The sequence below is a fragment of the Myotis yumanensis genome, unplaced genomic scaffold (genome assembly GCF_028538775.1).
Source record: "Myotis yumanensis isolate MYYU_CA2020_CCGP unplaced genomic scaffold, mMyoYum1.0.hap1 SCAF_9, whole genome shotgun sequence".
NCBI lineage: Eukaryota > Metazoa > Chordata > Mammalia > Chiroptera > Vespertilionidae > Myotis > Myotis yumanensis.
In genome coordinates, this window is record NW_027223760.1 from 5135185 (window position 1) to 5150407 (window position 15223).

General features: G+C 44.8%; 1 protein-coding gene across 4 annotated transcripts in view; it reads right to left on the minus strand.

The window, feature by feature from the left end:
• Positions 1 to 14887, minus strand: part of LOC139016083 (GTPase IMAP family member 5-like) — a 37320-nt gene extending 22433 nt beyond the window's left edge. Inside the window, exons 1-3 of one of the 4 annotated variants that reach the window (XM_070423681.1) lie at positions 14633 to 14887; positions 7139 to 7184; positions 4131 to 5900 (exon numbers count right to left, since the gene is read on the minus strand). In XM_070423681.1, the coding sequence (XP_070279782.1) occupies positions 5014 to 5900; positions 7139 to 7181 (930 nt within the window). In that variant the 5' untranslated portion in view covers positions 7182 to 7184; positions 14633 to 14887 and the 3' untranslated portion in view covers positions 4131 to 5013. Of the gene's footprint in view, positions 1 to 4130; positions 5901 to 7138; positions 7188 to 10775; positions 11622 to 14632 lie in introns of those variants that run through there. The other 3 variants (XM_070423680.1, XM_070423682.1, XM_070423691.1) reach the window with 3 other exon arrangements.
• Positions 14888 to 15223: the final 336 nt, after the last annotated feature.

A 15223-nucleotide genomic window follows, 5' to 3' on the forward strand; every position in this document is an offset into this window, starting at 1 on the left:
TAATTTTTAAGTAACTATTAATGGATATATCTCCCTTCTTTTTTGTTGAAAACAAAGTAGTGTAAACTGCTTGACTTGAAAAAGGATTGATTAGTCAGCCTTGGAGACATTAGATTTCACAATATCAAGAAAGGATTTACTAAGATCTAAGACCTATATAAATCTCTTACTCTTTCGCTTGACAGGCTGAAAGTATCTCATTTAATCCAATATATCTAAAATTTTTGAAATAAAAATAAATATTGTGAAGGTTGGTAAGCCTTTGTCAATATGATTTGAAAACTTTTAAAGTGCAACATTCTATTTAGGGAGAAGTAGCTAACTCAATGTATCATCATTAGCTGTCATTATTATACTTGGACAGTCTTGTTTCATCTACCCCCTCTCTTCCTGTCTTGATTATTTAAAAGCCAATCCAGATATCATATCATTTCACATCTAAGCTTTTTAGCCATAACTTTAAAGCAGTAGGACTCTTCCTTTTATTAATATCACATTCAAAACAATAAATAAATAATATAAATATCCAGACAAGGTTCACAGGACATCCCTAGCTCTTAAATGCTTGTCACTTTGCCTAAACGATAGCGTGGGTGGGTGGGAGGACAGATGTCTCCCTAGTTTCTGTGGAAATACAAGTCTGCTTCTGTGAGGAAACCTCCTAAATTTGTTTTCTCTCAGGCCACAGCCTGGGTAACCTGAGGGCAGGATATTTGACAGAAGTAAGAGGGAGGCCAGAGCCAGAGAATGTCTCAAACATCGCGCCTGCCTTGAATTCAATCTACCCTGGCATCTAGAATTACCCATAAGAAAGAATCTTGATGCCAGAGAGGCACACGGTGGGTGGGGAGATGCATTTGCTCCAGTCCAGGCCAGTGGCTGGCTTTCATGCTGAGCCCAGCCCTGTGATGGAGACAGAGGGCATGACACCCTAATTGATCACAGATGCTCTTTCTTCTGGGTCTTTTCCTTTTTTGTTCTTCTCCTCTTCTTCTTCAAAAGGCATTTATTACTCTCAGTCATCTGAGGCTCAAATAAAATACCATAGACTGGGTGGTAAACAACCAACATTATTTCTCACTGTTCTGGAGGCTGGAAGGTAGATCAAGGTGCTGGCAGATTCGGTGTCTGAGGAAAGCCTGCTTCCTGGTTGCTGTGTCCTCATCTGGTGGAGAGAGAGCTTCACTCCCTTCCTATTCTTCTAAGGGCACTAATCCCATCATGTGGGAGCTCCAACCTCCTGCCTTCATCTAGCACTAATCACCTCCCAAAGGTCCCAGTTCCAGATGCCATCATATTGGGGACTAGGGTTTCAGCACATAAGTTTGGGGGATACTAACATTTGGATTACACATTATAATAGCAATTATAATTATAACTCTAGGACAGTGGTGGCGAACCTTTTGAGCTCGGTGTATCAGCATTTTGAAAAACCCTAATTTAACTCTGGTGCCATGTCACATATAGAAATTTTTTGATATTTGCAATCATAGTAAAACAAAGACTTATATTTTTGATATTATTTTATATATTTAAATGCCATTTAACAAAGAAAAATCAACCAAAAAAAAAAATGAGTTCCCGTGACACCTCTGATACATGTGTCATAGGTTCGCCATCACTGTTCTAGGATCATCCTCACTGAGGCTGGTCCTGGTGGGCAAATCCGGCTGTGGGAAAAGTGCCACTGAGAACAGCATACTCTGTCAGCTCCTGTTTGATCCAAACTGGGGGCCCAGACTGTGACCAAGACCTGCCAGTTGGCCACAGGAACATGGAATGGGAGGAACATCCTGGTGGTTGACACACCCTCCATCTTTGAGGCAAATCCCAAAACCAAGCAATATACAAGGACATCGGGGACTGCTACCTGCTCTCAGCTCCAGAGTCACACGTATTGCGGCTGGTGAGACAGCTGGGGTGCTTCACTGCTCAGGACACGGTGGCAGTGAGGAGGGTGAAGGAGGGCTTTGGGGTAGGGGCTGTGAAACATGTGGTGGTCCTCGTCATCCACAAGGAAGACTTAAGGACTTATCCCCAGGGAGGCAGGGAAGCACTCTTGGAGAAGAGCACAAGTGTTACCTGGCCAAGGTGCAAGCACACATTGAAAGACACAGGCGAGACCTGAAGGAGACCCGGAGTCACTGGGTGTCCAAGGTGCTCCTTAGAGTAAAAACGTGGAGTCCTTTTGCATTAAGAGATTTGTGTTTGTCCAGTTGGGTGCAGCTTATTTCTCATTATTATTTTACTTATCATCTGGCATCATCTTTAATTCTATGTGCCATCTGAATGTCAAAGTGTTTCCCAAGTGTCACCTCATGGATTCATGATTCTGCTTGTCCCCAGTTCAGAAATTTACTCTCATGGTCTGTAGAGGACATGCTTTGGTGTCTATGAGTTCTTATTCCTTCTTTTTTATGGACTTCTGGTTGGGTTCAGGCCTTCACTTGTTCCCAAAGAACCATGGGCCTCAGGAGACAGTGACAACAGCTGAGCTGCAGGGACACCTGATGGGTATGACTGCAGTCCCGTGCTCTTTGCCGTGAGTAGTTCAGGAATGGGCCTGAGACCCAATTCAGGCCAAAGAGAAGTGAGTACAGGTCTGCAGAGGTGGGGACCAGAGGTTTCTGCTTTCCCGGGAGACCCACAGAGGGACACAGCCCCCCTGCTCCCCTGAGCATGGTTGGGTCTGAGTGTGATGCTTGGAACTCCAGCCACCATCCAGCTACCAGTCTGAGGGTGATGGCAACACCTCAAAGCAGAGCAGAGTTGGAACAAACCTGAGGATTCATAGTCAACCAGCCCTGGAAGGAGGGGCATCAAGGCCAGAATCCTGATCCAAAGTCCTTACCCTCCCCTGCTCGGCCTGCTCTACCTTGAGGGCACAGGGCAGTGAAGGGAGCCACATGTAGGGGGGTGGCCCAAGATAGAAACCTGGTTCCCTCCTCAGTATTGCCATCAGTGACCATATTTTGTGGATTCCAGCACCTCCTCAGTGTCTCCCATTTGAGTCTTCATTTTGTTAAGGCTCAGACCCTGATCCCTGAGATGGAATTCTTTCCTTCTAAATGTTCTCTTGCCCCCAGGTTTACTCTCATACAATCCAGTCACCACATTGCTGCCTCGTGATCTTCCTAAAATATTGTCTGCTAATCTGCTCTGACATGCAGACAGTATCTAATGACTTTCTGTTCTCTGCTGACAGCCCTTGAGTCCTGAGGGTGATGCACAGACCCCGGACCAACCCCGCCCCTTGCTGTACCCTCCCCTGGGGCTGATTCTTATTCCCCCCTTGTCCGTGGCCTCCCGCAGCCCAAAGTGTTTCCATGGGTTCCCAGCAGCTCCAGCACCACCCATCTAGGGAGCCCATGCTGAGCCCGTGTGCTCTCCCTTTGGCCAATGTCTGACCTCCAAATCCTTTTTCTCACACCCCATTTTCCTGCAACTCCATCGTCTATCACACAGTTGCTTTTGGAAGCAGGAACCTGGCATTATTTCTCTTACATTCCTGGGGCAGAGCAGAGAAGCTGACACTCAGTATTTGTGAAATAAATGTCTGTGCAGCTGGACTGAATTAAGTCAAGGAAGGGGGAGACCTAGGCAGGTTGGACAGCTTGGGAACCGTGTTGGGGTGGTGATCCCTGGTCAGAGAATGCAACTTTCTTAGCGTGGACAGGGTTTGAAGAGCTTGTTCATAACTCTCCCTGTGGGTGTTTGGAGTCAGTAATGTGCTACAGCTGGTCAGATCAAGGCGACACCTCTGTTACCAGTAGAGTTTTGGAGAATGACAGCTGGGTGGCACCACTGAGTTCCTAAGAGTCCTCCCAGACCTAATCATTTACCCATCCAGTCACAGGCTGCTTGGGACAACTTCAGGTCTCCATACAGGGTACAAATGAGCAGAGAAATGGGGACAGCCACCAAAAGAAGGAGAGGGTGGGGCAGGGGCCACCTGGGGGCTTCATCTAGCTTCCCATTTCCACTAACTTCATGACCTCTGCCCAGATGTCACCCTAATGCCTGCCCTCTTCCCTTTGCTGCCATGGAGGTGTGGAATACCCCTCCTTCCCTGAGTTCCCAGACGTGATTGTACTGAATTTGGGGCTAAAGAGGCTGCTTCACAACACAGCTCCACCAACAATGGGAATTTATTGTAAAAGGGGGTTTGACCACATTGGCCAGGTGCCAGTTTTACAGTCTTTCAGCTAAGAAGAACGGGCTTTTAGGTATTTAAAAAGTTGAATAAATAAAAAGAAGAAGATTGCTTCATCACCACATAAGAAAGTCAATGAAATTCAAATTTCAGTGTTCATAAAGTTTTATGGAATTCAATCTCACACATCACTTACATCTTGTCCATCCACCATTTCCTTTGTAAGTGACTGAGATCATGTAGTCTGCTGAGGCTAATCCACTATCTGGTTCTGCTCTATGAAGGCCCAGTTTTTTTTCCCCCAGACACTGTCTCTTCTTTCCCCAAGGCCTTACCCCATCCCAACTCTTTGACCATTTTCTCTTCTCCTCACATGTCTATGTTTCCTCCCACCTTCCTCCCCAGCCCCGCATGCCTCCAAAATTCCCCCCAGAACATCCTCTGTCAGGTGGGGATGGTGATGGGTGTCATCCCTTACAGCCTATGATGAAATCAGAGCACATTTCTGAATAATATAAGGAATTCTACACCCAGCTTCTAATGTAATATATTTCTTCCATCAATGTGTAATATCACAGTCCTCACCTTCCTTCCTACAAAACCCTGCCAAAGATTCCAGGATTGTATCTAGCTAAGTTATTATTTACCTACATGATTTTTAACAAAACAAAAAAGAAATAGTTTTTCCTTTGGATTTTATTTATCTAGAAGCGTTAGGAGAACATGAATGACATGTGTAATGCAAGGAAGAGAAATGAAAACTAAATCTAAGCAAAAAGCAAATAAATTTCTTACAAACATAAACAGAGATGGTGAGTCTTGAAAAAAAGAAGCCAACTGTAGAAGTCAGTTGAAAATGCTCATTGTCCTTGAGTCATACACAAGTTAATTAAGAGGGCAAGAAAAATCAGAAGACATATCACAAGTATAGCAGATAACCCAATGTTAGAAAGCATACAGTTTCTGACTCTGAGGATCACCTTGTACACCCGTTGACTCCGGGTCTCCTTCAGGTCTTGCTTTTGCTTTTCAACATGTGCTTTCACCTTGGCCAGGTACCACCGGTGCTTTTCTTCAGTGATGCCACCCTCGCTTTCCGTGAGCTTCTGTGCATCCAAGTAGAGGTCGTTTGTGTAGAATGCGTCCTTGCGCTTCCTTTTCAGCCTCTCGACCACAGCCATCAGCTCCTTCAGCTGCGCCCTCTGCTCCTCCCCAGTGGCCCGGTTGTTGAAGCCACAGTACCTCCCCTCACACTCCTGGATCAGGCTCCTCAGGCTGTCGTTTTCTGTGTTGCCTACATACTCATCCAAGGACCCGTCCCCTAAGTCCTCCTTGTGGGTGAAGAGGACCACCACATGTCTCATGGCTCCTACCCCAAAGACCTCCTTGACCCTCCTCACTGCCACTGTGTCCCGGTCAGTGAAGCGCCCCAGCTGCGTTACCAGCAGCAACACGTGTGGTCCTGGGGCTGAGTGCAGGTAGCAGTCCCCGATGTCCTCATACATCTCTTGGTCCTTGGCCTTTGCCTCAAAGATGGAGGGCGTGTCAACCACCAGGATGTTCCTCCCATTCCATGTGCCTGCTCCTACCTGGCAGCTCTGGGTCACGGTCTGGGCCCTCAGCTTGGACTCAAACTCTGGCTGGCAGAGGATGCTGTTCCCAGTGGCACTTTTCCCGCAGCCGGATATACCAACCAGGACCAGCCTCAGTGAGTATGATGATTCAATTTGGTTATCTTCTACACTGCCTGAAAAAGAAATATTGTGTGTCTTACTAAGCCATTGTTGCTTCAGATTTTTTGGCCATGGAACCTCATGTTATCTCATTAAATCTGTGGACCTCCCTCCCAGGAAACTGTCATATCTAAATACACACACAAATGTGCTGACAACTGTATTAGGTTCCTGGGCCATAGAAAGTCTACATAGGAAGCCCAGGTTGGACCCATAGCCAAGAGTAAGAACTGCTACACTGACGAGGATGCTTCAAGCCCTTCAGCTAAACCAGGTAAGATACATATTTTCTGAGAGTAAAGTGGTCCCTGTGTTTTTCCAGGGATGGTGTCTAGGCCAGTTTCATGCTAAATAAATGTGAGACTAGAAGGAGGCAGAGGATGAGAACTTACACATGGCAAAATATTACCACCTGTTTTCACACAGAAATTCCCAGGCACACATGTGTAGAAGTGCTCAACACATTTATCTAAACCTTGGGATGAAAGGGAGTCTCAGATGTGACCTTCCACCAAGGACAAGCTGAGGTCCCTGGGCCTCTGCTCTTTGAATGGGGTGTTGGATGCTTGAAATTGAGACAGTATAAAGGTCATAGGTAATGTCAAAGGCAAAGCCTGGGAGATGACTCAGGATGGGTGGCTAAGAGGCCTGGAAGTTAAGACCTTTAGTAGTACATGTGATGGAAAGGTCACCTACATGGCTGATTGAGTTACAGGAAGTTAACAAAAGTGATGCTGGGGAGGGAAACACTGAGCCAAGAGCTAAAACCTTCAAGGGATGAAGGAACATGAAAAGGAGATGTTCTAGAGTTCTTATCAGCTCAAATGGATTCCACATTCACTGTAGGCTTCTAAAATCTATTATTTTATTCCTACTCTGTGTTGGTTGTTCCTTTTCTGCAGTGTCTGGGATGTTTTTGTAGCAAACATGATTACTAAATCTCTCCGGAAAACTTTTCCATTTCTTCAGCTCAGAGCAGACAAGGAAAGAGAAAATTTATTCACAATTCAGTTAAAAATCCTGCAACTTCTGACTTGAAGTTTCATTTCCACATTTCCCACATGTCATGTGCCTGGAGAGCATTGTACTGAGGGGTCAGGTGTGTGTGTGTGTGTGTGTGTGATGATGGCTGGAAAGGTAAAGAAAAAAATGAGTACTATGTTTTTCTTCTTCAGTTTAAAATCACTGGCCTTCTGTCACTGTGTTTGAGGTGAGGGACTGGCGCCTTTTAAGAACTCGGAGGCTTTCTTACCTTTAGCCTTAGTTCCATGTTTGCTCTTCTTATGTCCTTCCATTCTCTTCTGGAATAAAAACAGTAAAAGAATGAAAAGCAAGTATCTGGTATCCTTATAATTAACCCAGTTTTAAATAACTGAAAAGGAGCAAAGGGAAGGCCAAATATTATAGTCATTTGTGCAACTTTGCCAGGAAGCTGTAGTTTAACACATGCCCAGTAAAGTTTGGGTGACAGAGGGAAGGTACTTGCTTGTCAGTCACAACTGGGAACAGGTCATTAGGCAGAGTAGGTGTGGCCACTGCAAGCACTGGGAGATCTGAGATACTTAATCTCCTAAACAAAAGTGTTAGCTCCATTGCCTTCTCCTAGAGCTTGACTCCTGGCCTGGGGACTCTCAGGCTCCTGATCTCTTGCATTTGCCACATGGCTCACAGCCTTCTGGACCCATACAATGGGCTGATGGACTGCAAATACCCTGATGCTGTGCTGGACCCAAGTCCATCATGGAAAAGAAACTTTGGACCCTGACTTTGCTTCTAGCTCTACAGAATCCTCAGCTGCACCTCTTCCAGGACTGCATTGAAGGAAATGAGATTGAAACCCAGGTTAATTCCATGCAAAAAAAAAAAAAAAATCACTCATCCTCCTGTGGGAGTCTTAGAAAATTCTTTTTGTACATCTTATCTTCCCTCTGAGGCCTCTGGAAATGCTTATTCCAGCAGTGCCCCAAGAACCCCACTCCCATTAGCAATTGAGAAAGACAATCCATGCAATTGATTGTCTTATAAGATTCCACTTGGGAGTTGGTAAGGCCTGAGGGCACCTCCAGTTCAGATACCTAATGTGAATTCTCCATCAAGGAGCCATTTTCATTGTTAATTTTCTTTCTTTTTTCCCCCCCCATATTTTTTTTAACTAATTAAATCTCTATTGTTCAGATTATTACATTTGTTCCTCTTTTTTCCCCCCATAACTCCCCTCCACCCAGTTCCCACCCCACCCCACCCTCCTCCCTCACTCCCCACCCACTGTCCTCATCCACAGGTGCACGATTTTTGTACAGTCTCTTCCCTAACCCCCCCTCCCCTCTCCCCCCCCCCCCAAGAATAGTCAGTCCATTCCTTTCTATGCCCCTGATTCTATTATAATCACCAGTTCATTCTGTTCATCAGATTATTTATTCACTTGATTTTCAGATTCACTTGTTGATAGATGTGTATTTGTTGTTCATAATTTGTATCTTTACCTTTTTTTTCTTAATCCTCTTCTTAAAGGATACCTTTCAGCATTTCATATAATACTGGTTTGGTGGTGATGAACTCCTTTAACTTTTTCTTATCTGTGAAGCTCTTTATCTGACCTGCAATTCTGAATGATAGCTTTGCTAGATAAAGTAATCTTGGTTGTAGATTCTTGGCATTCATCACTTTGAATATTTCTTGCCACTCCCTTCTGGCCTGCAAAGTCGCTGTTGAGAAATCAGCTGACAGTTGTATGGGTACTCCCTTATAGGTAACTGACTGTCTTTCTCTTGCTGCTTTAAAATTCTCTCTTTGTCTTTTGCTCTTGGCATTTTAATTATGATGTGTCTTGGTGTGGTCCTCTTTGGATTCCTTTTGCTTGGGGTTCTCTGCACTTCCTGGACTTGTAAGCCTATTTCTTCCATCAGGTAGGGGAAGTTTTCTGTCATTATTTCTTCAAATAGGTTTTCAGTATCTTGCTCTCTCTTTTCTTCTGGCACCCCTATAATTCAGATGTTGGTACGCTTGAAGCTGTCCCAGAGGTTCCTTACACTATCTTCGTATTTTCGGGCTCTTTTTTCATTTTGCTTTTCTGGTTGGGTGTTTTTTGCTTCTTTGTATTTCAAATCGTTGACTTGATTCTTGCGATCCTCTGGTCTGCTGTTGGGAGTCTGTATAATATTCTTTATTTCAGTCAGTGTATGCTTAATTTCTAGTTGGTCCTTTATCACAACCTTGAGGGTCTCATTAGATTTCTTGTAGGTCTCATTCAGCTTATCAGCAGTTTCTAGAAAATTCTTGAAAAACCTTAAAAGTTTGGTTTTGAACTCTATATCCAGTAATTTTCTTTCCTCCATTTCTGTCTTTTGTGTCCTTTTTCTTTGTCTCTGCATTTTTTATGCTTCCCTGTGTTGATACAGTGGTTTTCTGTGCTAAGTGTCCTCCAGGGCCCAGTGGGTCAGCCTCCCCAATTACCTGAGGAGGACACTCTTGGTGCACCCCCTTGTGGTCTTTGTGCACAGTCTTGTTGTAGTTAAGCCTTGATTGTAGTAGGTATCACTGAGAGGAATTGACCTCCAGGCCAATTGGCTGTGAGAATCATCTGTGTCTGCAGTGGGAGAACTTCTGCGCTGGAGACACCCCTCTGGGGCAAGACTTGCTTCAATGGGGCTTTGGTGCTCACTGAGTCTGCCCCCTGAGTGTGTCCTTTATGGTTCCACGGAGCTGCAAATTGGATGGTCCCACTCTGACCTCTGTGTACACTGGCTCCTGGATCTTTAGGGAGGTGCTAATCTAGCCTTTGCCTGAGGCTATCCAGCAAAAGCCTCCCTGCAAGGCTTGGGCCAAGCAGGTCCCACTGGATCAACAGGGTAGGGCTAGCAGTTATGGCTGCTCTCAGAGGCCCAGCTTCTCAGTGTCTGGGCAATCGCTGCAAGCCCCTCCGAGAGAAAGCTGCCCTCTAGTTCCGACCGATGCCAGACAGTCCCACTTCTCCCATATGAGTCTGGGTCCCCAGAGACTTGCCCGGAACTGGAGCTCAGAGCCTGAGACTCCCTCCTGATTGTAAACGACAACTGTGCCCTCAGCTGCCAGCCCACTCCTTGTGCGCCTCTGTACCTTAGTATTTTACTTCCGCACTGTGCCTCCTCTGAGTCTCGGTATGCTTTTCTCTTTCCTTCTAGTTGTAGAATTTCCACTCAGCCAGCCTTTCTGTGGTTCTGGATGATGTCCGTTCCATCTTTTAGTTGTATTTTTGAAGTGATTATTCGAGGCAGCAAATTCCGGTGTTTACCTATGCTGCCATCTTGGTTTTTCCATGTTCATTGTTAATTTTATAACTCACATTATACTTGCAAACATCAATAATTAACTTTCAGCAAACCAGGTGATGCTAACACATTGCACTGTTCTCACAATGCTTGGTGGCTTTTTTTGTTTTGTTTAGTTTTGTTACTTAGCTTACAGGAAAGTAGCAAATGTTTAAAAGCAATCAGTTGCTTATGTCACTCCAACTGGAAAAGGCATGAAACGAAAAAAGCATTCTTTATGGGATGAGGAGGCCAACATTATCTTATTTTATGTTTTGGATTCATAGTAGGCCAACATTCTGGAAAAAGTATTTCCTCTCATGTCAGTCCTTGAAGGGCTCATGTCCCAGATCCAACCTTCCCCTGGCAAGGTGCACTGTACTTTTCCGCTTGGCCATCGCATACCCATGTGACAGAAAGAGTGCCGGGCACTAGAAATTCTCATTACTTCAAATAAGCCAATGTTATTTGCAGGTGGGAATTTCTTTCTCTGTTCTAGCAAGTTTGTGATTAGCCTCCTGATCAGTTAGTTGGTGGAGAGAAAGGGGTGCCATGGCTGAAGAGAAAGAATCAACACTGAGGACAAATTCAAGAACAACTCACTTCCTGCTCAGTGTTTAATCAAATGTTTTTCCTGGCTGGCTCTGAGGTCCTTGTCTCCCAGTGATCACCATTTTGTGTCTCAGTAGATTTAATCAGAAATTGGCACAACCACTGGCATCAATTGGCATAAATGTTTCTTTCAAATGAGGCATAATATTGTGTCACTCATCTTGGTGTTAGAAGAGGCAAGTATGTCACATACAGCTATACCTAAGATGAGGTTGTATTTACTTATTCAGTTTTAAATATTATGCGGTTATGAAACATATTTTTAAGTGAAGAAATACAGAGTTATAAAACCAAAACCTACAATTTTCAATGAACAAATGTAAGTATTTTGGCATTTTTACTGAAGCTTTTCTGTTTGATTAAAAAGCTAACACAGTACACATAGAACTTCATTTATTTATTTTTGACTCCCCAGTCTTGTTCACCCTTCCTTTGCCCTTCAGAGGCAACCAATATTCTGAGGTTTTTATGTATCATTTCATATATGTACTTATAGTTATATATACACATGTATCTATAGGTTATGCAAAAACATCTTAAACTTTTACATAAATGACATTATTTGTGTAACATTTTATCCAATAATATTTTTAAAAAGAAGGTCCAGTTACTTTTAAAAAAATATTTTTTTATTGATTACAGAGAGAGGAAGGGAGAGATAGAGAGACTGAAACATCAATGATGAGAGAGAATCATTGACTGGCTGCCTCCTGCATGCTCCCCAATGGTGATCAAGCCTGCAACACCTGGCATGTGCCCTTGACTGGAATCAAACCTGGGACTCTTCAGTCCAATGCTCTAGCCTTTGAGCGAACCCAGACAGGGCCAGTTACTTTTTAAAATATATGTTTTATTAGAGAGAGAGAGACAAAGAGAGAGAGAGAGAGAGAGAGAGAGAGAGAGAGAGAGAAATTGATATGCATTGACAGAAACATTGATTGGCTGCCTCCCGAACATGCCCCAACCAGAGATTGAACCCAGGTATGTGCCCTGACTGGGAATTGAACCTTCGACCTTTTGGTGAATGGGAAAATGCTCAAAAAAATGAGCCACTTTATTAACAAACATTTGAGCTGTCTCACATACATGCTTGCTGCAAAATATTCCCCACTTACTACATATCTCTGTGCAACAATTGACCTGGGATAGACAGCTCCCACCTGACTAGATATTGTCAGTATGACTCAAGAGCACCATCCAAATTCTCACTGACACAGCCCTGTGTGAGAAGTCTCCAATCTGCACTTGGACTTGGCTATGTTCCACTTCTTTTAAAAAAATATATTTTATTGATTTTTTACAGAGAGGAAGGGACAGGAATAGAGAGTTAGAAACATCGATGAGAGAGAATCATCGATCAGCTGCCTCCTGCACACCCTCCTACTGGGGATGTGCCTGCAACCAAGGTACATGTCCTTGACTGGAATTGAACCTGGGACCTTTCAGTCTGCAGGCCGACGCTCTATCCACTGAGTCAAACCAGTCAGGGCGGCCATGTTCCACTTTTAATAATTTTTTATCACCCTTATGGGCGTACAAAAGGGTCTTCATCCATTTACATTCGCATTTTACTGGTTAGCACTGAATTAAAAAAGGGTGTTTGTAGTCTGTTTGTTATTCAGGTTGCTTCTGTTATATAGAAAGAATGCTTGCATGTTTTTCTATTCACTTAGTGATTTTTTGGGGCTCCTTAGGAAAACCACCCATTTTCACATCATCAGATGTGAACCTTCCTTCCTTCCTTTCCTCCTTTCTTTTTCCCTTTCCTCCCCCTTCTTTCCCATGCTCTCATAAGCCCAGAGAAGAGCACTTCCACACCACCCTCTCTTACACACTGTCCTTGACTCTGGGAAATTATACTCTGGCTCTTGCTAAACCTGCTTCAATTATATGACACATTTTCTACTTTAAATGACCTTCTGTGAGGTTTGGAAACCTCAGAAAGTATTTTTGAATCAATCTATCGCTGTGGCAAAGACGATGACAGTGGTGACTATGTTGATGGTGAACTTCATCACTGTAATAACCCTCTGTGTGGCCACTTATAACTTTCTAAGTTCTTTCCTGTCCATTATTTATTCTTCTCCTAAATTAATATAGGTTTAAAATTTTTGATTAAAATATTAGGAAACTGAGCAACAAATGACTGGCCCAAGGTCACACAATTGTCTTGTAGCTAAAACTGAAAAGCAGCTCCTTTTGCCAGCCAATTCTCCTTGGTTCCACAGGAGGAAAGAAGATTTATCCAAATAAGTCCGCAGTCTCTTGGACCCCACATACAATGCGGTTGTTTCATGGTCAGGACATAAACTGAGGCTGACAAGCTGGAAGCCTTCCCCCAACCCACAGAGACATTTGTATTGTAAAATCCATGCTTTTCCAAGAAAAGATTATTCAAAGAGAAAACTGCAGGGGGCAGGAGCTGCTCTGAATTGAAGCTTTTCAGTGTAAACTAATCTGGTGTTTTACTGACTTGATTATCTGTGTGACCCAAATGGAGCAGGGAGCCTGATCCAGAGAGTCAATCAAACTCAGGTAACATTAGCCAAGAGGCAGGGTGGTCATTCTCCTGGACTGTCTTCTGAATGTGTCAGGCGGCAGAGGAGACGTGTGTCCACAGGGGAATAGGATTTTAGGCAGAAATTATCAAATAACAAAGTGTCCTGGGAGAGTGACAAAGAATATTGATGAAGATGCTAAAATGAGTCACAGACAAAATATTAACAGGACTGAATAAAGCCTAGGAGAAGACTGGGGGAAGCATGGCTGACCTGCAGGAATCAGGTGCAGGTCAATCTCGGAGCAGGCAAAGGTGTCAGAGTAGGCAAGAATGGGAGGATCAAGAATGAAGGCAAATTCCTTCTCTAAAAGGAAAATTGTAATCTCCAAAATGGGGCCAGGTATCATCAGAGAGTGGCATGCAGTGTGCAAGCTGAAGTTGTAACAGCATTGGCAGGACAATAGGAGGGTCTAGTTCAGGCAGGGGGTTGAAGGAAATGAATATAATGTACTTTGATTTTATAATGATTTTAAAATTACAAGAGCCTGATTTTATCATGATGATACCTTATTGTATGAAACCATGAGAAAGCAGGCTCCCTCCTGCTTGTTTGAGGAAAATCAAATATTTCTTATCTGCCACTCATAAGTGTCTCCTTCACTCATCTGCCACAGTCCCCATATTTCCTGGCATTATATTTCCCTTGTTTTGTAGTTTAGTTCTTGTGATTTCTGGATACATCTGTCACATAAGGTTCGGCAGACATAGGGATTGTCCTTGCGCCTGAATATGAGTCTGTTTGCCATGCAGCCGGGTCCTACGTCATGTCAGAGGAAAGGTGTGGGCTATTGGGGGAGAATGGAGTGGTTTCCAGAAGGACAAGGCCATGAGACAATGTGTACTCAGGGGTCTCCTGTGGAGCAGGTGCGCAGTGGAGCGAGGTTAAGAAGTTAAGAGAGAGAAACTGAGAAGCATACCCCCGCCCCCAAGCTGGGCACCTGGGGAAACTGTTTTCTCATCCATCAAGTGGGATGAGAATATTCCCAAAGCTGCGTGAAACCTTGTGAGACTCCATGAAGATCCAATAGGCAGTAGGCAATTAGCTGGAAGTCCCAGGTGCCGTGGAATGTGCTGGGCTGTGGGCTCAGGGCGAGTGGTTCCCAGGTCTGTTTCCCCCACAATAAACCCGGTGCTGCCCCCAGCGCCACCATCATAGTCCCCTTTCACCCATGGGTGAGCCCAGAAGTAGGATAACCTGTGTGAGGTCACACCAGCAATGAGTGGCTCTGACTAGGCTGTGGGATCTCAGACTCCCAGGGTGCCGGGACCCTCCCCTGCCTCCCCTTACCTGGTGGGGTGCAGCCGCCAGGTGCTGGGCGGCCTGGGGAAGGTACTGGGTGGCCTGGAGGAGTATGAGCTCTTGCAGGCAGTGGACTCAGAGGAAGCCAGGCGGATGCAGTTGAACTAGAGTGGTCTGGAGGTCGAATGTTCCAGGACACAGCTGCTGCGAATGAAGAAGAAAGGCGTGTGGCCCCCACGCCAGGAGCAGGTCCTCCGGATGGGTGGAAACTGCTGTAAACAGGACCCAGCAACCAGCGAGGGGCCGTGTGCTTGTCCCCTTATGGGACGCTTCCTGTCAGAGCCTGCCAGCTGCCAGGCACCTCCCATTTCCTTTTTATGATTTTTAAAATAAGCAATATTTAGAGGAAGAGGCTATGAAGGCAGTGATGGATCCCCTCCCCAATCAGAAACAGCCCATGTGATACAGGAGTTCCCATGGGGCATGCACTCCCCAACACTCTCCTCAGCACCCATCCCAGGAGCACCTGCCTAGCTCTGCTCTCCACACCCTTCTCCTGGCTCTACTTCTAGAATGTTCCTGCTCACTAGGGACACACAGGCACTTTTCTGGTCCACAGAGGGCCTGGAAGACCAACTC